At 47.7% G+C, this 26,814-nt stretch overlaps 1 protein-coding gene across 1 annotated transcript in view; it reads left to right on the top strand.

Annotated features, from left to right (window-relative positions):
• LOC140305260 (striatin-like) overlaps window positions 1-26,814 on the top strand; it is a 38,354-nt gene that overhangs the window by 4,611 nt on the left and 6,929 nt on the right. Inside the window, exons 2-11 of the mRNA XM_072384029.1 lie at window positions 11,057-11,160; window positions 11,553-11,626; window positions 12,711-12,795; window positions 16,378-16,548; window positions 16,627-16,762; window positions 16,898-17,060; window positions 23,246-23,359; window positions 23,689-23,820; window positions 23,900-24,036; window positions 25,671-25,846. Of these exons, the coding sequence (XP_072240130.1) occupies window positions 11,057-11,160; window positions 11,553-11,626; window positions 12,711-12,795; window positions 16,378-16,548; window positions 16,627-16,762; window positions 16,898-17,060; window positions 23,246-23,359; window positions 23,689-23,820; window positions 23,900-24,036; window positions 25,671-25,846 (1,292 nt within the window). The remainder of the gene's footprint in view (window positions 1-11,056; window positions 11,161-11,552; window positions 11,627-12,710; window positions 12,796-16,377; window positions 16,549-16,626; window positions 16,763-16,897; window positions 17,061-23,245; window positions 23,360-23,688; window positions 23,821-23,899; window positions 24,037-25,670; window positions 25,847-26,814) is intronic.

The raw sequence follows: 26,814 nt of genomic DNA, 5'->3' as shown, positions 1-26,814 counted from the left end.
GTTGCTCAGTTTATCCTCCACACACAAAGAAAAAGAGCTCGTTTCACATCTTTACTTCAGAGCAGCTTCTTTCCTCGTCCTGTGAGCTCAGCCCCCTTCCACCTCGGTTTGAATGAATGTAGGTTCATGACTTTGAGTCATTTCTCTCATTTCAGAGAAGCTGAATGCAGTGGCTGTAACCACGGTTACACCGACCCTGTAATAACATCAGTTTCTCCAACAGGGCGGAGCTTCATCTCTGTCTGAGGTTAGAAACCACAAAAACACTCTTTGTGTGGTCAGATTTTATACATCTGGTCAAAGAAACATCTGGAAAACCAGCCGGATCATATCTGAGAGCTCAGGAAGTCGGCTACGGTGCAGGAAAAGGGACAAAACTCAGACTACTGAGCAGCGACTGACGTGTCCAATCAGCTGCTGCGTCAGTCAGCTGGTCGGCAACACGTTTAGTCTGGAAACAAACTCCTTCCCAATCACTCAGGAACAAAAGGTGCCTTTTTATGTCCAATTTTATTAGAAGTAAAAGGAAAAAAGAGCCGTTTTGATCGGTTTTATTCAGGTTTTTCTTTGGTGGTAAAGATGATCTCACAGTTCTGTCAGGCCAAACTTCAGGAGGCCTCTTCTCTCTGTGGAGTTCCTCAGGATTCTGTATCTGGGCCCCTTCGGCTGAGTCTGGACCAAATGTCGCAGCTTATTATGCAGACGACTCCCAGGTTTATCTTTCTCTGATATGCAGCAGCTTCCTGTCTCTGGGAAATAAAAACTTCAATGACTTTAAACTTTCTACATTTTATTGAGACAAAGACTTGCGTTTGGATCTGAAACCATGTGGGACAATCGGCTGATAATAGTTTTTATTGGAATCGTCTTTTATTCAAATCGTCATGTAAAGCTGCAGCTCTGCTTTTAACGTGAACATCTCCTGATTGTTTGATTCACTTCTAAGGTTTTAAGTTGGCTGATGAGGCTTCTTCTGAATCCCTCAGATCTGCTTCCAGTTTTCAAGTCACAAAACGCACGTTTATTTCTGGCCTTTTCGTCCTTTTCTGTAAAAGCTTCTTTGAACTGAAGAAGAAGAAGTTCAGCGGCGGTTCTCAGAGCCACAGATGCTGTAAAATCAGATGTTTGACGTATTTTTGGCTGAAATAAGCCACAGGAACAGCTGAGTGTAAAATCTAAAGCCTGTCGCTGTGAACATAGCTTTATTTGTAAGTCTCTTTGGATAAAAGCGTCTGATAAATACAGAAACACTGAAACCAGGAAGTATTTGGCCATTTTTTTCATTAAAAGTGACTGAAACTGTTAAAATCAGCTGAATGAGTTGTCTGTAAAATTGTGATGAGGGTGTATTTAATGTAAGAATATCTGATATCAGCCATTTTTCCCGTGCTGTTGTCAGTTAGTCTGGTGAAAGATGGTGAAAGATGGTGAAAGATGGCGAAAGATGGTGAAAGATGGCGAAAGATGGCGAAAGATGGCGAAAGATGGTGAAAGATGGCGAAAGATGGAGAAAGATGGTGAAAGATGGTGAAAGATGGTGAAAGATGGCGAAAGATGGCGAAAGATGGTGAAAGATGGTGAAAGATGGCGAAAGATGGCGAAAGATGGAGAAAGATGGTGAAAGATGGCGAAAGATGGCGAAAGATGGCGAAAGATGGCGAAAGATGGCGAAAGATGGTGAAAGATGGCGAAAGATGGTGAAAGATGGTGAAAGATGGTGAAAGATGGTGAAAGATGGTGAAAGATGGCGAAAGATGGTGAAAGATGGCGAAAGATGGTGAAAGATGGTGAAAGATGGAGAAAGATGGTGAAAGATGGCGAAAGATGGTGAAAGATGGCGAAAGATGGTGAAAGATGGCGAAAGATGGTGAAAGATGGTGAAAGATGGAGAAAGATGGTGAAAGATGGCGAAAGATGGTGAAAGATGGTGAAAGATGGTGAAAGATGGAGAAAGATGGTGAAAGATGGCGAAAGATGGTGAAAGATGGCGAAAGATGGCGAAAGATGGCGAAAGATGGTGAAAGATGGCGAAAGATGGAGAAAGATGGTGAAAGATGGTGAAAGATGGTGAAAGATGGCGAAAGATGGCGAAAGATGGCGAAAGATGGCGAAAGATGGAGAAAGATGGTGAAAGATGGCGAAAGATGGCGAAAGATGGCGAAAGATGGCGAAAGATGGCGAAAGATGGCGAAAGATGGCGAAAGATGGCGAAAGATGGCGAAAGATGGCGAAAGATGGTGAAAGATGGCGAAAGATGGCGAAAGATGGTGAAAGATGGAGAAAGATGGTGAAAGATGGCGAAAGATGGCGAAAGATGGTGAAAGATGGCGAAAGATGGCGAAAGATGGCGAAAGATGGCGAAAGATGGCGAAAGATGGTGAAAGATGGTGAAAGATGGTGAAAGATGGCGAAAGATGGCGAAAGATGGCGAAAGATGGTGAAAGATGGCGTAAACTCAGACGCTGGGACTATCCCCCCGTTTCACATCAGAAATCCACAGACTCTGTGGTGAAGTCGTTGCTGCTGACTTTTCTGAAGCAGCTGCTGTCTGAGGGTTTCCCTCTGCTGCCTGTCATGTGACCTCAGGAGGGAGCTCTGAGATCCCGCCCAGGTCACCTCTGACCTCTGACCTCCCACGTTAGCGTCCTGCTGATGTTGGAGCTCAAAGCAGCTGCTGTCATCAGGAGGGCTGCAGCTTCACACTCAGCCGGTTCCTGACAGCCACAAACGGACCCTCAGCTGAACCGATACCTCGTTACAGCACCTTAGAACGTTCTGCAGGTTCCTGTGCAGGCGCCACATCAGGGTTCCTCTGGGGCGTTTGTGTTGATGACATCACAGCGACACAGCTGAGATCATCCAGATGTGTTGATGGGAAGCAGACTCTCCTCCTTCATGCTGAGTCCTGCCTTCTGTTGATGTTCTGCTGACCTGAGCATCACTTCCACCTTTTTATCCACATGAAAACAACAGAAAATCAGTAAAACCTCCTGATTCTGTTTCCCTGCTTTGATGCTCTGATTGGCTCGTGGGTGACTCTAAGTTTACCCACTCATGGCAGCAGCACTCTGCCTGAATAATGCAGCTGAGAGGGTTGTGAGAGCTCTCAGGAGTGTTTTATGTAACTCTGGCAGGCCTCAGATGAGCAACAACAAACTGGGCGACGCCAGTCCTTCCTGCTCTCTTTGTGTCTCTGAGCTGCCGTATAAGGAAAGGCATGCACACCTGCTTGTTGTGCAGACGGGTGTCCGCCGCAGGCGAATGCCACCCGAGCCACGCCTCGGTGCTGTGAGCAGGCTTTGTTTAGCCAGGCGGCGAGCCAAGGTTTCCACCAGGAGCACCGCGATGAAGTCATAAATATGTGATCATACAGGTCAGATATCAGCACACCCTAATGAGAGGAGAGCTCAGGAACAGCCAGAGGGGGCAGTGTGGGGGAAATATTTACCCTGCTGGGCAGATTTCTCATGCTGCATTCAGGTGTTGTTGGGATAAAAGGATTTTCTGTAATGGAGTTACTCGAAGGAATCGTTTCAGCCCAGTTCTACCCAGAGTCGGGCTGCTTTCTGAGTGTTTCTGAGTGTTCCAGCTGTGGGTCGGGCTGAGTCTCGGCCTCAGCTGGAGGAGTTTCAGCATCTCTGGACCTCAGTGATGGTAGAGCTGGTCAGATGGATCAGGGCTTCATCAGCAGTAATGAGGGCGCTGCTCCTCATAAGAGAAAGATGATGAAGATTGTTCTGTTAAAGCTTCGTCGTCCACATTTTTGGTTATTTTAGAATATATAACCATATATGACTGTTCTGGTCAGGGTTCTGCAGCTTGAGTTTCTTTTGGGAAACCTTTTCTTCCTGTATTTGAATGAAACTTGTTAAAGCCAGAGTGTTCCCTGGAGGCCTTTCTGTTTGCAGCGACAGATATTGGTCAGCTGTTAGCTGTTAGCAGCATCGCTGTGAGCTGTTAGCTGTGAGCTGTGAGCTGTTAGCTGTCAGCTGTTAGCTGTGAGCTGTTAGCTGTTAGCAGCATCGCTGTGAGCTGTAAGCTGTGAGCTGTGAGCTGTGAGCTGTTAGCTGTCAGCTGTTAGCTGTTAGCTGTCAGCTGTCAGCTGTTAGCTGTTAGCAGCATCGCTGTGAGCTGTTAGCTGTAAGCTGTTAGCTGTTAGCAGCATCGCTGTGAGCTGTTAGCTGTTAGCAGCATCGCTGTGAGCTGTTAGCTGTTAGCTGTGAGATGTGAGCTGTGAGATGTGAGCTGTTAGCTGTGAGCTGTTAGCTGTTAGCTGTGAGCTGTTAGCAGCATCACTGTGAGCTGTTAGCTGTGAGCTGTTAGCAGCATCACTGTGAGCTGTTAGCTGTGAGCTGTTAGCAGCATCGCTGTTAGCTGTGAGCTGTGAGCTGTTAGCAGCATCACTGTGAGCTGTTAGCTGTTAGCAGCATCGCTGTTAGCTGTGAGCTGTTAGCTGTTAGCAGCATCACTGTGAGCTGTTAGCTGTTAGCAGCATCACTGTGAGCGGTTAGCTGTTAGCAACATCGCTGTTAGCTGTGAGCTGTTAGCTGTTAGCTGTGAGCTATTAGCTGTGAGCTGTTAGCTGTTAGCAGCATCACTGTTAGCTGTTAGCTGTTAGCAGCATCGCTGTGAGCTGTTAGCTGTGAGCTATTAGCTGTTAGCAGCATCACTGTTAGCTGTTAGCTGTGAGCTGTTAGCTGTTAGCAGCATCGCTGTGCTTGTTGAAGGTGGCGATCGCTTAATGACTGGCTGTGATTGGCTGGTTGTCAGGTCAGGGTGTCCATCCTCACTTCAGGAGTTTGTTATCGGTCTAAAATCCTCGCCCCAGCAGAGGAATGATCAGTCTGATCACCTGAGGTGGGCGGCCTTTTACACCGTGACCTTTAACCTCCCTCCTCTCAGTGACGTCATGCATTGCATAAACATGACTCCACCCCCGACCCTGAAAGGTTCTCTTTAGCGGAACCGAGGGAGGAGAATATTCCTGTTTGGTCTGCAGTTATGTGTCAGAGCGACCCTACGTGCACGTGCCTGCGTGCACGTTAGCATCAGGATTCCCAGCTGCAGCACACTGGCTCCTAATGAGGGTTGTTCTCAGAGGAGATAATCATGGTGTAATATTGGATAATAACACGTTTCTGCTGGAGTCTGTTTGAACAGGAAGAGTCTCTCTGTGACCTCACAGCTGCAGAGTTTCTCATTTAAATACCTTTTCCTTCAGTGTCTGGATGCTGCTGTCACTTTATTTCTGTTTTTATCTGAAAAGATGCTGCTGTTTCCAGCAGAAACCTGCAGTTTGTTTTAAATGAAGAAACATTTTTACATGGGTCAGATTCGGGTCAGATTCGGCTCAGATTCGGCTCAGATTCGGGTCATAAAGCAGAAGACGGTCACTTGTTTAGCCCCAGCCCTGATGAGCGCCTCCTTGATGTTCTGTGATGGAGGGTTGAACCCAGACGGTGTGGAAGGCTCCCTGCCTCCTCCTCCTCGGCTCTTCAAGGCTTTGAGTTGTTCTAATTAAAGTCTCTGCAGCACGTTTGTCATCAGCATTCCCCGCAGGGAAGGAAGCGAGCGGCTTTCGTCATGCTGCTATTCTCGCTCTTCGCACAGCCAACCCACTACCCCCGTTTTCTTTGGCTTTCTCTCCTCCTCCTCTGGGCTTCATATCAGAGGACTTTCTCTCCTCCTCTGGGCTTCATATCAGAGGGCTTTCTCTCCTCCTCTGGGCTTCATATCAGAGGACTTTCTCTCCTCCTCTGGGCTTCATATCAGAGGACTTTCTCTCCTCCTCCTGTCTCTTTATCCCCCCCTTTGATCCAGCTCCTTTGTGAGGAAGGAGACGTGGAGTTTGGCGTCATGGTGATGCCAGCAGCGTGGGCAGCTCCAGTTTACAAAGTGTCTGTGAAACAGAAACATGAAGAAGAGGGAAGGTTTGGAGCTTGTTACCAGATTGAGTGACGCCTGGAGGGAGGTCCACAGAGATCTGAGTGGAGCTGATTAACAGTGGCGTGTTCACAGTGGAACATCACAGCGTCTTCTGGCTGTGTGTCGCCTAAAGGTGACACATTCTGCCTTTTTTAACGATCTGACACAAAGGTTTCATTGAGATGTTTCAGACAGACTTTGGTCCAAATATCTGTTGGTTTAAGCTCAGCGGCTCGCTGTCTCAGCCCTGTTTTAACACCTCTTTGTTGCTTTGTCTGTTTTCAGGGTGGAGCAGGAGCTCAACTCCACCCTTTGGTGTTCGTGGCAGTAAACAGACGTAATGAAGCTGTTCCTGCAGTCAGAAACACTCCAGCTCTACATATAGATACAGATAGTTACTGATCCCAGAGGGAAACAGGTTAGCAGTTAGCTGTAAGTTAGCAGTTAGCTGTGAGTTAGCTGTGAGTTAGCAGTTAGCTGTAAGATAGCAGTTATCTGTAAGTTAGCAGTTAGCTGTAAGTTAGCAGTTAGCTGTGAGTTAGCAGTTAGCTGTAAGTTAGCAGTTAGCTGTGAGTTAGCTGTTAGCTGTGAGTTAGCTGTTAGCTGTGAGTTAGCAGTTAGCTGTAAGATAGTAGTTATCTGTAAGTTAGCAGTTAGCTGTAAGTTAGCAGTTTGCTGTAAGTTAGCAGTTAGCTGTGAGTTAGCAGTTAGCTGTAAGTTAGCAGTAAGCTGTGAGTTAGCAGTTAGCTGTAAGTTAGCAGTTAGCTGTGAGTTAGCAGTTAGCTGTAAGTTAGCAGTTATCTGTAAGTTAGCAGGTAGCTGTAGGTTAGCAGTTAGCTGTAAGTTAGCAGTTTGCTGTAAGTTAGCAGTTAGCTGTAGGTTAGCAGTTAGCTGTAGGTTAGCAGTTAGCTGTAAGTTAGCAGCAGATGCTAGCAAACAATGCTTTCTCATCAGCAGTGATGGACCAAGCCGGAGATGTGCACAGCGTAACTCGTAGTAATGCATGTGAACCGTTAATTACTGCGTTTAAACATTTTGGATTTATTAACCTCATTAAACAGTTGGACCTGGAGACCTCCATCTTTATCAGAAACATGCCGATAATGTAACGCTAACACACAGAGAGTGAGGAGAGGACCGGTGTTTCCCCAGACTCTAACATCCTGTCCGGCTGCTTTCTGGTCTTCAGCTTGTGGAACTTAACTTAACTTCTGACCCCGTCTCAGTCGAGCTGCTTTCTTCTCAGTTTATCTGAGCAGCCGCAGCTTTTCCTCCCTCCACACACCCTCGTCTTCTGGAAGAATAATCCCTCACTGCTGCGGATTTAAGCAGCAGGAAATCCCTGTTTTCTCCTGTCCTGAAGTAATGTGGTCGATCCTGCTTCAGTGGGTCCGAGCGGCGGTTAAACCCCGTTTACAGAGGCTCAGAGTAACCTGTGAGAAAGAGGGAAAAGCAAAGCTGGGGGACCTCCATCTCACAAAGTTAACAGTGAAGAAGCAGGGATGTGACACATTATCTCTGATGTTTACAATGCTGCCAGAGCAGCGCTAAGCTAAGACCAAGCAGCACTCCCTGCATGAGCCAATCAGCTGTTCTGGAAGCTTCCTGATGACGTTTGGACGACATGAGGACAGATCTACAGAACCAGAGAGCTGCAGACAGAACCAGAGAGCTGCAGACAGAACCAGAGAGCTGCAGACAGAACCAGAGAGCTGCAGACAGAACCAAAGAGCTGCAGACAGAACCAAAGAGCTGCAGACAGAACCAGAGAGCTGCAGACAGAACCAGAGAGCTGCAGACAGAACCAGAGAGCTGCAGACAGAACCAAAGAGCTGCAGACAGAACCAAAGAGCTGCAGACAGAACCAGAGAGCTGCAGACAGAACCAAAGAGCTGCAGACAGAACCAGAGCGCTGCAGACAGAACCAGAGAGCTGCAGACAGAACCAGAGAGCTGCAGACAGAACCAGAGCGCTGCAGACAGAACCAGAGAGCTGCAGACAGAACCAGAGAGCTGCAGACAGAACCAGAGAGCTGCAGACAGAACCAAAGAGCTGCAGACAGAACCAGAGAGCTGCAGACAGAACCAGAGAGCTGCAGACAGAACCAGAGAGCTGCAGACAGAACCAGAGAGCTGCAGACAGAACCAAAGAGCTGCAGACAGAACCAAAGAGCTGCAGACAGAACCAGAGAGCTGCAGACAGAACCAAAGAGCTGCAGACAGAACCAGAGAGCTGCAGACAGAACCAGAGAGCTGCAGACAGAACCAGAGAGCTGCAGACAGAACCAGAGAGCTGGTTCCAGCAGCTGCTGGTTGAACCAGGAACAGATCCTCTGCAGAGTTACTGAAGCGTCTGAAAGCAGACGGTCCGATGGTGGGTCCAACACGGTCCGGCACCAACCGGCACCGGCTGTTTCCTGCAGCTTTGAGTCATTAAAACAGAGCCCTGTTAGAAGCTCTTTACTCTCAGCTCTGAGTTTATCTGGATCAGCAGTTTGGTTCTGATGGGAAGAAGCAGGAATGCAGCTCAGAGTGGATGGAAGCAGAGTTCTGCTCCCAGAGGAGGAAGAAACTCTCAGAGTGAAGCGTGAGTGGTTAAAAAGCAGGAATATTCCCAGCTTCACAGGAGGAAAAGTCTGCAACAGGGACTCACGTGCACCATCACATGCACTGACACACGCAGTGAGATGGACTCCCACAGCTCAGAATACAGCAGCTCTGATTACAGGACACACGTGGAGCGACTGCGCTGTCTGGGTTGAACTGTTCAGGCTGATTAAACTGCAGCTAAAAACATGGTTCCACGGTTCATTTTCACCATCTGCAGCAAAGGAAAAGAGAATTTAAAGAAGATGACCTGACAAGATGATCATCCATGAGTGGTCTTAATGTTCTGGCTGATAGCTGCACGTTTTTTCCAGTTAGTTTGAGTCTCCTGCAGGCAGAGAACATGAAGTAAGTTTACAGCAGGATGCACTTTCCACATGTTTAACATTTTCCTTCCATCAGATGATTTTCAGCTTAACTGGACTGGAAAACGCGACTAAAGTAGAGAAGGAGGTCGGCGTCGGGTCATCGGAGCGCTGCCATACAGCGTTGGTGGTAATCGTGCTGGGGTGGCCTCTGCAGTCAGCCGGTTTCCAGCGCCACTCTGCTGCTCGTGGATTTCACAGCCGAAACACGGCGTTCAGAATCTATAATTATGAGAAAACGCCTACAACACGCAGCAGATGCCGTCCTACGCAGGAGGCCATGAACATCCCACTGAGTTCATCACCATCCTCGGGTGCCATGGCAACAAGTGAGCGTCACTGAGCTTTGATGATGGAGTCGCTGCAAAGGTTTAGTCACATCTGCAGCGTGAGAAAGTGGAGTTAAACTGAAGCTGAATGCTGTGCGGAGGAGTCTGCTGGCTGCAGCGCCGCAGCTCAGCAGTTACATTAAATATAACTGCTGACCTGGTTTTGGTATCCTGGACCGGCTGGATAGCAGCTGGGTCTCTGCATGCAGGGCCTGCAGCTCCAGAGAAACAAGCTCAGAGTCAGCCGGTTCGGCCCGCTGAGCTTTGGACCGAGCTTTGGACCGAGCTCAGAAACAAGCTCAGAGTCAGCTGGTTCGGCCCGCTGAGCTTTGGACCGAGCTCAGAGCTCAGAGCAGCTCGGTTCGGCCCGCTGAGCTTTGGACCGGGCTCAGAGCTCAGAGCAGCTCGGTTCCATCGCGTTCCGGCAGCTCCTGACGGGATTCATTTCTGTTTTTACTCTCTGACCCTGAAAGTCTGAAAAACGGGAAAATAAGAAGGAAAGCCGTGTCCTCACTTTATTTCCTGTTTGACCTTTAACCCTGACTGGAGCTCCTCCCATCTCCCTGTGACGTCTTCTCTTCGGTTCAGTGTGTTGTCGTGGCAACGCGTGTGAATAGCACGCCGCTTTCTGCACCTTTCTCATGTCATTGTGCACATTTTGAGCTTTTCCTGTGTCGTTTTACTCCTTCTCAGGTTAAGATTGGGGCAGCGTTAGCGTAAAATGAGACGAAAGGCGCGGTTATTGCACGCCACATGGCTTTCCAGGTGACCGGGGGTTTAATGGTTCTGTCTAAAGTCTGAGGAAGTCCCGGGTTCTTCTGTTCCCACGCTGCTGCTTCGTCATCCGACGTTAAGTCGGATCAGAGTCGGATCAGGCACAGACGCCCTCGTTTCCCAGGAGGCTTTGGGGTCTGAACCTGCTGACCCTCAGAAAGTGGACCGAGCTGCAGGCGGCTGAAAGTTCAGGTTGGATTTGATGTTCACATCCGGCTCGGTTTCAGGCTTCAGCTGCAGGTGATTCCATGGCAGCTGTTAGCAGCTGAGGGTCACTTTAGGGTCACTTTAGGGTCACTTTAGGGTCACTTTAGGGTCACTTTAGGGTCACTTTCACCCCCTCAGATTGTTGTTTCTGTTTCACTGCTTTGCTTCTGCAGAGATCATCAAAGAGCAGATTATGACACAGTGCCCCCCCCCCCAGGACCCGACATACGAGTCCCTCATTGCTGTTGTTGTTTTTCTGTCCATCTGGACCCGTTTTGATCATATTTATCCACTTTGTTGACTCTGAGTGATTCTGATGGGAGCAAAGAGCCAATCAGTGGCTCCAAACGGTTTTATTTCAGACTAATTCTGGACGTCTCTTTTTACATTAAATGTCTTTGTTTTTTTCTTTTTGTTATCTCTGAAATATAACATTTCTTTTTTCCCATGTGGGTCTGTTTATTTCTGCCGGATGAAACAGCAGAAAATATATTCTGAATATCTGAAGAACTTTTTGTTTTATAAATGAGGTCAAAGTTTCATCAGGTGAAAGAAATTCATGATAAAAGATAAAAACAGCTGTAAATAATTTAATTTCAAAGAGAAATAAAGAAACTTTTGTTAAAAACATGCTCTGAAGTCATGAATTGGATCCATTTTTGAGTTCTCGCTGTCCTTTCAGGGCTTCCGTAGAACCCTGAAGCGTTTACATGTTCTCATGCATCGGTTCTTACTTTGTGTTTTTATCCTGTTATCATCTGAACTCTGGTGTTCGACTGCATCTTAACGTCTGATGAGTTCAGGGCCTCTTTTCTCTGTCGTGACTCGGTGTTTCCTCGCTGCTCTGCAGGCGCAGATCGCCTTCCTGCAGGGCGAGAGGAGGGGCCAGGAGAACCTGAAGAAGGACCTGGTGAGGAGGATCAAGATGCTGGAGTACGCCCTCAAACAGGAGAGGTGAGCGCCCCCCAAACATCTAGCAGCTGATCCTGAGGAGAATGAATGATCCTCCTCAGGATCTGTTATCAGCGGTTTGAGGCGTTCAGGGACCCTGCAGGTTCCACAGATCAGGACACATATAAAGAGCCAAGAACATCAAACACCTTCAAAATATGTGAAAAAGCTGTTTTCGTCTGCTTCTGAATTAAGTTTCTTGTCAATAAACGATAAAAAAGACATTTTTTATCATCATCAGTCTCTATTTCAGCTCCACAGTAAAAACACAATAAACACACCGTCACCGAGTTCTACTTCCTGTTAACCAGCGAGACGCCTGCAGAGGTTCCACCAGGCTCCGCCGCAAACGATACGGCGGCGAGATGTGCTAACCTGTTTGTGTTGGTCCTCAGGGCCAAGCACCACAAGCTGAAATACGGGACAGAACTGAACCAGGGGGAGATCAAACCTCCGAGCTACGACTCAGGTGAGACACACTTCTTCTTCTGCTGCTGCTGATAAAATGTCACGTGATGCTTTCAGCCGTTGTGGATCAGCCGCGCAGCTTCCTAAACATCTGGCTCGTATTATGGCAAAGCTTGATTCAGGACGTGGCCCCTCCCCTTTCTGATGACATCACACAGGTCACCTGAGTTCTTCATGTTCTGAATTTATCTGAATGTTCAGAAGAAGTAAAAACCGACAGATCTACAGAGGTGAGTTTTATAAGTGTGACATCATCGTGGGCGGAGCCAGGCCTTCACTCTCAGCCTGCGTTCTTCGTGTCGGCGTCATTGGCCGCGATTAAAAATTAATATTTCTGCTCGTTTCCGCCGTCGACTGTTCATGGAGACGTCCCGCAGGCGGCGCCAGTTCTCCTGCCAGAACTGCAGAAGAAGAAAAAGAAGCAACAACAGGAGCTGCCCCTCCCTCAACACTACGTACACCACGCCATTTTGTAGTGCTGTCCGAATGTTTAGTGCGCCGAATGTATCCCACAATTCACAGCGACGTGTCGGAGCGTCCGATGGTCACTGACCGGAGCAACGTATCCCATCATGCAACGTTTCGCCTCCGCAGCCGGTTGGGAGCGAGGGAAAGTTGTTTATTTTCCGGTGAATTGCTCGTAGTCAGCCGATGACACAGAAGAATGACAGGACAGTAATCAAAAGCCTCCAGTTAACAAAGTGTTGTGTGAGACGACGTTAAAGTGGTACGTTTTAGTTGTGCGACAGCGATGATGTCATTACCGATGCCGCGAGTAGCGTCGGAAAGATTTTTCTGTTGAGTTCGCTGCATTCATTTCCCTTTGTAGGGAATGAGTGAGACACAACCCGGGAGCTCCAATGGGGTCATGTGACCAAGTCATGTGACTTCTGTAGTTTTATCTAGAAAGAAACATCTCTGTCGCCCCCTGGGGGCCAAACTGAGGGCAGCCCAGAAACAAACTGGGGGGGGGACTTATTCTGTTATTCTGAATGAATGAATGAATGAGTGAATGAATTAATGAGTGAATTAATTAATGAATAACCAGGCAGAGCTGTGGCTGTGACTCTTTCTCTGTGTCTCAGATGAAGGAAACGACGGCGAGACTCCGAGTCCTCCGAACAGCAGCCATCAGCTCAGCTGGAAACAAGGACGCCAGCTGCTCAGACAGTGAGTTCACGTCGTTAGCACCGACATTAAATAAATAAATCGTAACATTAAAACATCGTAACATTAAAACATCGTAACATTAAAACATCGTAACTTTGAAACATCGTAGCATTAAAACATCGTAACATTAAAACATCGTAACATTAAAACATCGTAGCATTGAAACATCGTAACATTAAAACATCGTAACATTGAAACATCGTAGCATTAAAACATCGTAACATTAAAACATCGTAGCATTAAAACATCGTAACATTAAAACATCGTAGCATTAAAACATCGTAGCATTAAAACATCGTAACATTAAAACATCGTAGCATTAAAACATCGTAGCATTAAAACATCGTAACATTAAAACATCGTAGCATTAAAACATCGTAACATTGAAACATCGTAGCATTAAAACATCGTAACATTAAAACATCATAGCATTAAAACATCGTAACATTAAAACATCGTAGCATTAAAACATCGTAGCATTAAAACATCGTAGCATTAAAACATCGTAGCATTAAAACATCGTAACATTAAAACATCGTAGCATTAAAACATCGTAGCATTGAAACATCGTAGCATTGAAACATCGTAACATTAAAACATCGTAACATTAAAACATGGTAGCATTGAAACATCGTAGCATTAAAACATCGTAGCATTGAAACATCGTAACATTAAAACATCGTAGCATTAAAACATCGTAACATTAAAACCACACACGTGAAGTTCTACTACAACATTTTATTGGAGAAAAACGAAGAAGACTGAAAGCTGAGAGGTTCGTGTCACCAGGTGTTTGCGTTGCTGCTGATTGGAAGAGAAGCTGATACCAGCTAAAGGTGTTGGGCTGTTATTGGAGAATAAAATCAGCCGGTTTCAAACAGACGGGACCTGAACTGTCTCCCTGTGCTCCTCGGTTGGCTCATTTTAACTTGAACCTGTAGTCACCTACACTTGCGACACCTTGACCATGTGAACCAGTCGTAGATTTAACGCCTCCTATCAGCGGAGCTCCAGCCTGCGTTGGAAACCTGAATGAAAACCGGAAACAGGAAGCTCTGACCTGACGAAGGGCGGTTATGGAAGAAGCTAAAGGCGCTCCGTGGGCTCGGAGGCGATCACTCGGCACCAAATGTGCCGCTCGGTGCCGGCGAGTCTTTTATAAACGTGACAGTGAGAGTCCGTGGTGCATTCACTGATGTTTTACTCTTTCAAAGCAAAGAGTTTATGGATCGGCTCGGATCGGGTCGAACAGCCTGATGTCCTTTAGGAGCTGCTGGACTTTAGTTCTGCTGCTGATGTCTCAGAACCCGACTGAGTTTTGGGTCAGAGACGCTTGTGATTGGATGAGAAGACGCCCGTGAGCAGCCCCTTTAAACGCGTCGCTCCTGAAAGCGTCCTTGTGCTACTGTCAGTGCACGGGGGCGTGCACGTGTTGGCTCAGACAGCGAGTGGCTGTGGCTGGGCCTGTGTGTGGTGGCACTGAATGGAGGATTGTGTGGAGGCCTCCTGCGATCGGAGAGGCTGGTACAGAGGGAGGAGGAGGAGGAGGAAGGAGGCCGACTGCTGAACAAACACTGGGTCAGAGTAAACCGTCCTCTGAGGATCCAACGCTGCTCCCTGTGTCCAGCCTGAAGGTACAGTACCGGGTTCTGAAGCTCCTCCTGAGCCTTTGTTTCTGAGGGTCTGAACAGATGTGCTCCAGCTGTGATGAGCTGGCAGCCACACTTCGGCCTCAGGTCTCAGTCAGCGGGTCCGAGGTTCTGCTCAGCTTCAGAGAAAACCTCTAATTCTGTGTTTTCTGATTTATTTACAACCTTTAAGCAAAGTGCACTGAGATGGTGTCTGTCGCCGTAAAGGTGTTGTTGTGCAGCTCAGAGGGTGCAGCACTGAGTCTTTCAATGCTTGAACAGAAAATGCACCAAATGTCTGATTTCTAGCCCAATCAGAAGTCTAAAATCCTCCGTTTTTATTCTTAGAAGAACTGTTAAGACCAAGAAAAGGATGAAAATCTCCCATCTGAGAGGTTTGAGTTGGTGTTTGATGTGTTCAGAAGAAGGCGAAGCGACACGAAACCGGTTTTATTAGACAAGTCTGTTCTTTGATTTCAGTTAAAAATGACTGAAGAGGGATTTAGGCTCACTTTGCTGTAGTTTTTCACTTTGGGGGTGTGAACCAGGCCGGTTAAGTGTTAGATTTAACAACCCATGATGAACTAAATCTGAAGATCTTTGGGGCAAAGTCTGTAAAATGAGCCGTTATCGTTCCTTTGACGTCATCTCAGACCAGAAGAAGAGCTGCTGCACACGATTTCCACATCGAACGCAGAACAGGGCACTTTCAGAGGGAGATAATGAGAGAAATGTGACGTTTCCTTTTTATAACGCGTTCATTAATCCAGCTGAACTCACATAAAGCTGCTCTCATTCACAGATGTTTAGTCAGAAACTGGGACTGAAATCAGCCCAAAAAGACTTGGTGTCAGACTGTCGCTCTGCTCTGATAAAATCCTGGTTTTATAACAGCCTCATCTGGCAGAATCACCTTAAAGGGGAACTCCGGTGTTTTTAAACCTTATTTCTGGCATGAAATACGTTCATCTGCTCACTGAGAACAGTTTGGTGAAAGTCGGCGTCCTTCAGAAGATATTTAGATAACTGGAGATCCATATAACGGAGTGAACGGGGCTTAGAGGATGCAGCCTCTAAATAAGGCATTATCTGTCTTTATTTCACCAATACTTTAAGAAGAATGGATGAATGAACGTGTGCTATAGCTCTGTTAGCTCATAGCTGCTGTTAGCTCATAGCTGCTGTTAGCTCATAGCTGCTGTTAGCTCATAGCTCTGTTAGCTCATAGCTCTGTTAGCTCATAGCTGCTGTTAGCTCATAGCTCTGTTAGCTCATAGCTGCTGTTAGCTCAGAGCTGCTGTTAGCTCAGAGTTGCTGTTAGCTCAGAGCTGCTGTTAGCTCATAGCTCTGTTAGCCCAGAGCTCTGTTAGCTCATAGCTCTGTTAGCTCAGAGCTCTGTTAGCTCATAGCTGCTGTTAGCCCCTAGCTGCTGTTAGCTCAGAGCTGCTGTTAGCTCATAGCTGCTGTTAGCTCATAGCTGCTGTTAGCTCATAGCTCTGTTAGCTCATAGCTGCTGTTAGCTCAGAGCTGCTGTTAGCTCAGAGTTGCTGTTAGCTCAGAGCTGCTGTTAGCTCATAGCTCTGTTAGCTCATAGCTCTGTTAGCCCAGAGCTCTGTTAGCTCATAGCTCTGTTAGCTCAGAGCTCTGTTAGCTCAGAGCTGCTGTTAGCTCATAGCTGCTGTTAGCTCAGAGCTCTGTTGTTGTTATCGGGGGGTTATGGGGGGCTTTCTATACACTCGTCTCCTGGGACAACGTCATCGCCGACTTTCACCAAACTGTTATCGTAGAAGAACGTGTTTTATGCCAGAAATAAGGTCCAGAACTTCCCCTTGAAAGTAGCTCAGAGACGGCGTCTGTGCAGCTGAACTTCCAGGCTCCTCCCACAGAGGAGGAGGACTGGAAGGTCCGGTTGGATGGGCCTGGCTGTAACCAGTGACCCGTGTCCCCCCCCCAGATACCTGCAGGAGGTCGGCTACACCGACACCATCCTGGATGTGAAGTCTCAGAGGGTGAGGGCGCTGCTCGGCCTGACCCGAGACTCGGGAGGGAAACCCTCGGAGAAGAAGAGCGAGCTCCTGGTCAACGGCACCGATCCGTCCTCCATGAAGGACAGCGGCGTGGTCAGGTACCGCATCAGCACGCTCACACAGCCACAGACCCTGAAAGATCCTCCCAGAAACAACCTGCACAACCTTTCTTCCAGTAAACCCGACATGTCCGACTCGGCCACCGTGTTGGAGGCCTTTAAGTTCATAGAGAGCGCGGCGGCAGAGTTCAGTGATGAAGAGGAGGAGGAGGACAGTGAGGCTAAGGACAAAACCGTCCTGGACCTGGCTGCTGTAAGTTCTGTTCATTTCTGACATGCATTAAAATGAAAGACTGTATGAAATGTGTCCTTCCAGATGCTGATGAGCTCAGCCTCCTGCCTGCTTCCCTCTCATGATAAATACGACATATTCTTCCTCGTGTCTCAGATGGTGAGGAAGAAGCAGTCGTCCACGCCGTCTTCCACCACGTCCGACCTCAGCGACGACCCCGACACGGAGGAAGCTCTGAAAGATTTCGACTTCCTGGCAAGTCTGGACGAACTGGACGTGTCACCTGAGTCGAGGAGCGGCGAGGACAGCGGAGAGTGGGGTGAGGCTTTAAAATCTTTCAGGTTTCACAGAATCTAAATACATCATAGAACAAAAACTAAGATAGAATCAGGAGTTCTGTCAGTTTAACATGATGCCAAGGAGGAAAGACACCAGCAATGATCTCAGAGAAGCAGCTGCTGCTGCCCATCAGTCTGGGAAGGGTTATAAGGCCATTTCCAGACTATCTGGAGTCCATCATTCTACAGAGAGAAAGATTATTCACAGGTGGAAAACATTCAGGACAGCTGTCAATCTTCCCAGGAGTGGACGTCCCAGCAAGTTCACCCCAAGGTGAAAAAGCCCAGAGCTACATCTCAGACTCTACAGGCCTCAGTTAGCATGTTAAAGGTTAAAGGTCACCCCAAGGTGAAAAAGCCCAGAGCTACATCTCAGACTCTACAGGCCTCAGTTAGCATGGTAAAGGTTAAAGGTCACCCCAAGGTGAAGAAGCCCAGAGCTACATCTCAGACTCTACAGGCCTCAGTTAGCATGTTAAAGGTTAAAGGTCACCCCAAGGTGAAAAAGCCCAGAGCTACATCTCAGACTCTACAGGCCTCAGTTAGCATGTTAAAGGTTAAAGGTCACCCCAAGGTGAAAAAGCCCAGAGCTACATCTCAGACTCTACAGGCCTCAGTTAGCATGCTAAAGGTTAAAGGTCACCCCAAGGTGAAAAAGCCCAGAGCTACATCTCAGACTCTACAGGCCTCAGTTAGCATGCTAAAGGTTAAAGGTCACCCCAAGGTGAAAAAGCCCAGAGCTACATCTCAGACTCTACAGGCCTCAGTTAGCATGCTAAAGGTTAAAGGTCACCCCAAGGTGAAAAAGCCCAGAGCTACATCTCAGACTCTACAGGCCTCAGTTAGCATGTTAAAGGTTAAAGATCACCCCAAGGTGAAAAAGCCCAGAGCTACATCTCAGACTCTACAGGCCTCAGTTAGCATGGTAAAGGTTAAAGGTCACCCCAAGGTGAAAAAGCCCAGAGCTACATCTCAGACTCTACAGGCCTCAGTTAGCATGTTAAAGGTTAAAGGTCACCCCAAGGTGAAGAAGCGCAGAGCTACATCTCAGACTCTACAGGCCTCAGTTAGCATGTTAAAGGTTAAAGGTCACCCCAAGGTGAAGAAGCCCAGAGCTACATCTCAGACTCTACAGTCCTCAGTTAGCATGTTAAAGGTTAAAGGTCACCCCAAGGTGAAAAAGCCCAGAGCTACATCTCAGACTCTACAGGCCTCAGTTAGCATGTTAAAGGTTAAAGGTCACCCCAAGGTGAAAAAGCCCAGAGCTACATCTCAGACTCTCCAGGCCTCAGTTAGCATGCTAAAGGTTAAAGGTCACCCCAAGGTGAAAAAGCCCAGAGCTACATCTCAGACTCTACAGGCCTCAGTTAGCATGTTAAAGGTTAAAGGTCACCCCAAGGTGAAAAAGCCCAGAGCTACATCTCAGACTCTACAGGCCTCAGTTAGCATGTTAAAGGTTAAAGGTCACCCCAAGGTGAAAAAGCCCAGAGCTACATCTCAGACTCTACAGGCCTCAGTTAGCATGTTAAAGGTTAAAGGTCACACCAAGGTGAAAAAGCCCAGAGCTACATCTCAGACTCTACAGGCCTCAGTTAGCATGCTAAAGGTTAAAGGTCATGACAGCACAGTTAGAAAAAGACTGAACAAGGATGGCTTGTTTGGAAGGGCTGCAGGAGAAAGCCTCTTCTCTCTAAAAAGAACATGGCAGCACAGCTTAGGTTTGCAAAGCTGCATCTGAACAAAGCTCAAGACTTCTGGAACAATGTCCTTTGGACAGACCAGAGCAAAGTGGAGATGTTTGGTCCTAATGCACAGCAGCACGTTTGGAGGAAACCAAACACAGCATATCAGCACAAACACCTCATACCAGCTGTCAAGCACGGTGGTGGAGGGCTGATGATCTGGGCTGGTTCTGCAGCCACAGGACCTGGGCACCTTGCAGTCATTGAGTCCACCATGAACTCCTCTGGATACCAAAGTATTCTAGAGTCAGATGTGAGGCCATCTGTCCCACAGCTAAAGCTGGGCTGAAACTGGCTCATCAACAGGACAAAGACCCCAAACACAGCAGCAGATCTACAGCAGAATGTGGGAAAAAGAAAAGAATCAAGGTGTTGCAATGGTCCAGTCAGAGTCCAGACCTCAGCCTGACTGAAATGCTGTGGTTCACTTAGTTTTACTCTCACTGCTGCTGAAGCTGCTGGATCAGGGTGTTTTATTTTTCACATCAGCTGCTTTAAAAGCTTCAGAAATAAAATCGGCCACGGAGCAAAGACTTTAAAAAGCCGCTTTGCTACCAGTTCTGCTGCCTGTTTAAAAACAAGGAAACATTTTGATCTGAAGTTTGACTTTTGGCTTCATCGTACATGAAGCAGAGCGAGTCCCTGAAGGCATCACCAGCTGGCGACCTGCACTTTAAAGCAAATCCACCTTTTTCTTCTGTTACTTAGCAACGCTTCAGTGCCTTCCGGCCAATCAGGGAGCGCTCTCCTCCGCAGCTCGTGACTCAGCGCTGACTCAGCCTCAGAACACAAAAGGACTCGTTTCACCGAGGTTTCTGATTCCCAGAAGTTTTAATGTGAGCTGCAGAACCGTCACCAAACCACAAGGAGAGAAACATGTTTTTAAGCTTTTTATTCTGAGCCTCCAGAACCAGAAGTCCAGGTCCAGTTCTCCTCCTCAGGTGCTTCTCATCATCTCAGTTTCAGCAGAAAAAGAACTGAGCTGATTATCAGAGCAGGTCTCACATGCAGAAGAAGAACCGGTCCTGTGCTGTCCCAGCTTCATCTCTCATTCATTCGAACATGACTCAGTTTGGCTGCTTTGAACGTGATTCAGTTTGGCTGCTTTGAACGTGATTCAGTTTGGCTGCTTTGAACATGACTCAGTTTGGCTGCTTTGAACATGACTCAGTTTGGCTGCTTTGAACGTGATTCAGTTTGGCTGCTTTGAACGTGATTCAGTTTGGCTGCTTTGAACATGATTAAGTTTGATTGCTTTGAACATGATTAAGTTTGGCTGCTTTGAACATGATTCAGTTTGGCTGCTTTGAACATGATTCAGTTTGACTGCTTTGAACGTGATTCAGTTTGACTGCTTTGAACGTGATTCAGTTTGACTGCTTTGAACGTGATTCAGTTTGACTGCTTTGAACGTGATTCAGTTTGACTGCTTTGAACGTGACTCAGTTTGGCTGCTTTGAACGTGATTCAGTTTGGCTGCTTTGAACGTGATTCAGTTTGGCTGCTTTGAACGTGATTCAGTTTGGCTGCTTTGAACACGATTCAGTTTGGCTGCTTTGAACACGACTCAGTTTGGCTGCTTTGAACGTGATTCAGTTTGGCTGCTTTGAACACGATTCAGTTTGGCTGCTTTGAACATGATTAAGTTTGATTGCTTTGAACATGATTAAGTTTGGCTGCTTTGAACATGATTCAGTTTGGCTGCTTTGAACATGATTCAGTTTGACTGCTTTGAACGTGATTCAGTTTGACTGCTTTGAACGTGATTCAGTTTGACTGCTTTGAACGTGATTCAGTTTGGCTGCTTTGAACGTGATTCAGTTTGACTGCTTTGAACGTGATTCAGTTTGACTGCTTTGAACACGATTCAGTTTGGCTGCTTTGAACGTGATTCAGCTTGGCTGCTTTGAACGTGATTCAGTTTGGCTGCTTTGAACATGACTCAGTTTGGCTGCTTTGAACGTGATTCAGTTTGGCTGCTTTGAACACGATTCAGTTTGGCTGCTTTGAACATGACTCAGTTTGGCTGCTTTGAACATGATTCAGTTTGATTGCTTTGAACATGATTAAGTTTGGCTGCTTTGAACATGATTCAGTTTGGCTGCTTTGAACATGATTCAGTTTGACTGCTTTGAACGTGATTCAGTTTGACTGCTTTGAACGTGATTCAGTTTGACTGCTTTGAACGTGATTCAGTTTGGCTGCTTTGAACGTGATTCAGTTTGACTGCTTTGAACGTGATTCAGTTTGACTGCTTTGAACACGATTCAGTTTGGCTGCTTTGAACGTGATTCAGCTTGGCTGCTTTGAACATGACTCAGTTTGGCTGCTTTGAACGTGATTCAGTTTGGCTGCTTTGAACGTGATTCAGTTTGGCTGCTTTGAACACGATTCAGTTTGGCTGCTTTGAACACGATTCAGTTTGGCTGCTTTGAACGTGATTCAGTTTGACTGCTTTGAACGTGATTCAGTTTGGCTGCTTTGAACGTGATTCAGTTTGGCTGCTTTGAACACGACTCAGTTTGGCTGCTTTGAACACGATTCAGTTTGGCTGCTTTGAACACGACTCAGTTTGGCTGCTTTGAACACGATTCAGGTTGGCTGCTTTGAACGCGATTCAGTTTGGCTGCTTTGAACGCGATTCAGTTTGGCTGCTTTGAACGTGATTCAGTTTGACTGCTTTGAACGTGATTCAGTTTGACTGCTTTGAACACGACTCAGTTTGGCTGCTTTGAACACGATTCAGTTTGGCTGCTTTGAACGTGATTCAGTTTGGCTGCTTTGAACGTGATTCAGTTTGGCTGCTTTGAACGTGATTCAGTTTGGCTGCTTTGAACGTGATTCAGTTTGACTGCTTTGAACGTGACTCAGTTTGACTGCTTTGAACACGACTCAGTTTGGCTGCTTTGAACGTGATTCAGTTTGGCTGCTTTGAACATGATTCAGTTTGACTGCTTTGAACGTGATTCAGTTTGACTGCTTTGAACGTGATTCAGTTTGACTGCTTTGAACGTGATTCAGTTTGACTGCTTTGAACATGATTCAGTTTGGCTGCTTTGAACACGATTCAGTTTGGCTGCTTTGAACGTGATTCAGTTTGACTGCTTTGAACGTGACTCAGTTTGACTGCTTTGAACACGACTCAGTTTGGCTGCTTTGAACGTGATTCAGTTTGGCTGCTTTGAACGTGATTCAGTTTGACTGCTTTGAACGTGATTCAGTTTGACTGCTTTGAACGTGATTCAGTTTGACTGCTTTGAACGTGATTCAGTTTGACTGCTTTGAACATGACTCAGTTTGGCTGCTTTGAACATGATTCAGTTTGACTGCTTTGAACATGACTCAGTTTGGCTGCTTTGAACACGATTCAGTTTGGCTGCTTTGAACACGATTCAGTTTGGCTGCTTTGAACGTGATTCAGTTTGACTGCTTTGAACGTGATTCAGTTTGGCTGCTTTGAACATGATTCAGTTTGGCTGCTTTGAACACGATTCAGTTTGGCTGCTTTGAACGTGATTCAGTTTGACTGCTTTGAACATGACTCAGTTTGGCTGCTTTGAACATGATTCAGTTTGGCTGCTTTGAACACGATTCAGTTTGGCTGCTTTGAACGTGATTCAGTTTGACTGCTTTGAACATGACTCAGTTTGGCTGCTTTGAACATGATTCAGTTTGACTGCTTTGAACATGATTCAGTCCAAAGGAGACGTTCATTAAAGGCTCGACTTGCAGCCCGGACACAGTAAAAAGTAAAAACCAGATTTTATTTGTTTGGGCTCATAAAGGAGAAAAAAGACGTAGAAAACGAATGATTTCTGTTTTTTACGGCTCCTGAAAGAGGAGAAAACGTTCATCTGGTCAGAAAATGGAGGCCTATAATTAATTTAGTTCTCCTGCCTCTCGGGCTTCCGTACCTTCAGGAGGCAAAGCTGCTTTTTTCATTCATCAGCTTCTTTTGGACTTTCAGCCTCCAGAAGGTGACAAAAAGCTGCTGTTTCACTCCTCGCCTGCAGGGGGCGCCTGTTGGTTCTGGTGCTGCAGAACCATCATCATGGCTTCAGTTTAAGTGTTTCTGTAACGTTTTCCCCTCATCGATGCAGGAAACTCTTCCGTTTCCAGCTGCTTTCATTCGTTTCGTTTGATTTTAGACTTTCAGAACCGGCTGCTCTAACCTGGCAGCTCCTCTCATCTGTTTCAGACCCGCTGCTTACGTTTAACACACCAAACCGTGTCCTTATGAAAGGATAATCTGTGAGTCATGAGCTGCTTCCATCTCTGCACCGAGCATAAACCCGTCAGAACTGAGAAAAACAGAATATATTCTGCTTTAGCGCCCTTCCTCCACCTCTGTTTTGTGAGATAAGTGTGATAAACTGTGGTGATGCAGGCACTGACAGCATGTTTCTCCCACCTTCCTCCTGCAGAGAAGGAAGAGCAGCCTCCCCTGGGTGAGCTGGCCTGGGACGTGGACCAGGGGCTGATAGCTCAGCTCAAGGAGCAGTACAGGAAGGAGCGCAAGGGCAAGAAGGGGGTGAAGAGTAAGTCCTGACCCAAGCTTCCTCCTTCCTCCCACTCTTTTCTTCTGTCGTTTCTCTCTTCCTTTAAAACCTTTTTGTTCAGTACCTTTTCCTGATGATTCCTTCGGACCGATTCTTCCCTCCTTAAATGTGAATCTTGCTGTGTTTTTGTTGTAGAAACCTCAGTAAGAGGCTCTCAGATTTCTTCTTCTTTTGTCTCTTTACTTTGTTTCTCTGGTTTTATTCGTCTCCATTGTTTCAGCTCTTCATTTTACTTTTCCTCTTCAGTTCTAACTCAAACGCAGCTCTCCTTCCTCTGTGTTGCTGATTCTTGCTCCCGCCTCCTGCAGGACCGAACCGGTCCAAACTCCAGGACATGCTGGCCAACCTGCGGGACACCGAGGAGCTGTCCTCCATGACGCCGCCCTCCAGGCCCAGCGTTCCCAGGCTCAATGAGCACGAAGTCGGCCGCTCTGAAGACGGTAACCTGCCCTCCACCTCGGTCCGTTCATCAGCTGTACTTCAGAGTTGAACTCAGGTTTTCCCGTCTCCTCCCCGCAGAGCCGATGACGTTCCTGCCGTCGGCTGGGAAGTCGTTTATTCTGGGCCGGGTGGACGAAGCCGTGTCCAACGAGCTGGGACTGGGAGAACTGGCCGGGCTGACTGTCGCCAACGAGGCAGAAAGCCTGGCGTACGACGTGAGTGAAGAACATGTTTAGACCTCCTCTCATCTGAGGAGGAGAAAAAGTAGATCAGATAGGTTTTATTTATGTAACTTCAAAGATTCAGTCCAATTCACACAGAGCCGATAGATAAAGTGCAGCTCAGGAAACCAACAGATTAACTGAAGCTTCTCTCTGGTCCTGAGCTGCACGAGGCGACTGTGGAGGGAAAAAACTCCTTTTAACAGGAGGAAACCTCCATCAGAACCAGAACCAGGAAGGGTCCATCTGCCTGGACCAGCTGGGGCTGAGAGGACAGGAAAGAGGGGACAACAAGCAGCGTAACACCAGGCCAGAGACACCTGCTGAGAGAGAGAAACACAAGTTAATGACAGCAATGATGTCATCTGTACATGGAGGGAGGAGAGGTGCATCATGGGAGCTCCCCCAGCAGGCTGGGCCTATAGCAGCAGAACTATGGGATGTTTCAGGCTCACCTGAGCCATCCCTAACTATAAGCTTTATCAGAAAGGAAAGCTTCAGCCTGATCTTAAAGGTAGAGAGGGTGTCTGCTTCCTGAAGCCAAACTGGCAGCTGGTTCCACAGAGAGGGGCCTGATAACTGAAGGCTCTGCCTCCCATTCTGCTTTTAGGGGCCTGATAACTGAAGGCTCTGCCTCCCGTTCTGCTTTTAGGGGCCTGATAACTGAAGGCTCTGCCTCCCATTCTGCTTTTAGGGGCCTGATAACTGAAGGCTCTGCCTCCCATTCTGCTTTTAGGGGCCTGATAACCGAAGGCTCTGCCTCCCATTCTGCTTTTAGGGGCCTGATAACTGAAGGCTCTGCCTCCCATTCTGCTTTTAGGGGCCTGATAACTGAAGGCTCTGCCTCCCATTCTGCTTTTAGGGGCCTGATAACTAAAGGCTCTGCCTCCCATTCTGCTTTTAGGGGCCTGATAACTGAAGGCTCTGCCTCCCATTCTGCTTTTAGGGGCCTGATAACTGAAGGCTCTGCCTCCCATTCTGCTTTTAGGGGCCTGATAACTGAAGGCTCTGCCTCCCATTCTGCTTTTAGGGGCCTGATAACTGAAGGCTCTGCCTCCCATTCTGCTTTTAGGGGCCTGATAACCGAAGGCTCTGCCTCCCATTCTGCTTTTAGGGGCCTGATAACTGAAGGCTCTGCCTCCCATTCTGCTTTTAGGGGCCTGATAACTGAAGGCTCTGCCTCCCATTCTGCTTTTAGGGGCCTGATAACTGAAGGCTCTGCCTCCCATTCTGCTTTTAGGGGCCTGATAACTGAAGGCTCTGCCTCCCATTCTGCTTTTAGGGGCCTGATAACTGAAGGCTCTGCCTCCCATTCTGCTTTTAGGGGCCTGATAACTGAAGGCTCTGCCTCCCATTCTGCTTTTAGGGGCCTGATAACTGAAGGCTCTGCCTCCCCGAAAAGGATTCTGCTGTTTCTGAGTTTCCTGTAGTTGAAATGTAGCCTAAATGTTTGGGTGAAGCTCTGCTCGGTTTTATTTAGATTCAGATTCTGCACCTTTGTCTGAATAAAAATGGCAGTGAGTCAGAGTTCCTCCCAGAGCTGTTGTGTCTTTGGGTTTTTTGCTATAAAATCACTTCCCACATAGTTTCTCTGTGGTTCTAACTCTTGGTTCTAACTCCTTCCTCAGATCACCAACAACAAAGACGCTCTGAGGAAAACCTGGAATCCAAAGTTCACCCTGCGGAGCCACTTCGACTCGGTCCGGAGTCTGGCCTTCCACCCGGTGGAGCCGGTTCTGGTCACAGCCTCCGAGGATCACACCCTTAAACTGTGGAACCTCCAGAAGACGGCGCCGGCCAAGAAGTGAGAGTTCAATTTAACCAGAGTCATCTTTTTAAACCTCAAACTGATACAAACCCAGGATTATGATGCACTGAATAACTTATTTTCAATCAAAAGCTGGATGAACATGATGGAGGTCAGGGTTGCAGTTCACAGTCTGACCTGAGGGGGGCGATGTTGATGCAGTTCACAGTCTGACCTGAGGGGGGGCGATGTTGATGCAGTTCACAGTCTGACCTGAGGGGGGGCGATGTTGATGCAGTTCACAGTCTGACCTGAGGGGGGCGGTGTTGACTCGCAGTTCACAGTCTGACCTGAGGGGGGCGGTGTTGATGCAGTTCACAGTCTGACCTGAGGGGGGCGGTGTTGACTCGCAGTTCACAGTCTGACCTGAGGGGGGCGGTGTTGATGCAGTTCACAGTCTGACCTGAGGGGGGGCGATGTTGATGCAGTTCACAGTCTGACCTGAGGGGGGGCGATGTTGATGCAGTTCACAGTCTGACCTGAGGGGGGCGGTGTTGACTCGCAGTTCACAGTCTGACCTGAGGGGGGCGGTGTTGATGCAGTTCACAGTCTGACCTGAGGGGGGCGGTGTTGACTCGCAGTTCACAGTCTGACCTGAGGGGGGCGGTGTTGATGCAGTTCACAGTCTGACCTGAGGGGGGGCGATGTTGATGCAGTTCACAGTCTGACCTGAGGGGGGCGGTGTTGACTTAGTTCACAGTCTGACCTGAGGGGGGCGGTGTTGATGCAGTTCACGGTCTGACCTGAGGGGGGGCGATGTTGATGCAGTTCACGGTCTGACCTGAGGGGGGCGGTGTTGATGCAGTTCACGGTCTGACCTGAGGGGGGGCGATGTTGATGCAGTTCACGGTCTGACCTGAGGGGGGGCGATGTTGATGCAGTTCACGGTCTGACCTGAGGGGGGCGGTGTTGACTCGCAGTTCACGGTCTGACCTGAGGGGGGCGGTGTTGACTTAGTTCACAGT

This window comes from Leuresthes tenuis, unplaced genomic scaffold, assembly GCF_036924035.1.
Source record: "Leuresthes tenuis unplaced genomic scaffold, fLeuTen1.0.hap1 SCAF_4, whole genome shotgun sequence".
NCBI classification, from domain to species: domain Eukaryota; kingdom Metazoa; phylum Chordata; class Actinopteri; order Atheriniformes; family Atherinopsidae; genus Leuresthes; species Leuresthes tenuis.
The sequence above is the reverse complement of the archived record's forward strand: the minus strand, read 5'-3'. Positions and strand labels throughout refer to the sequence as shown.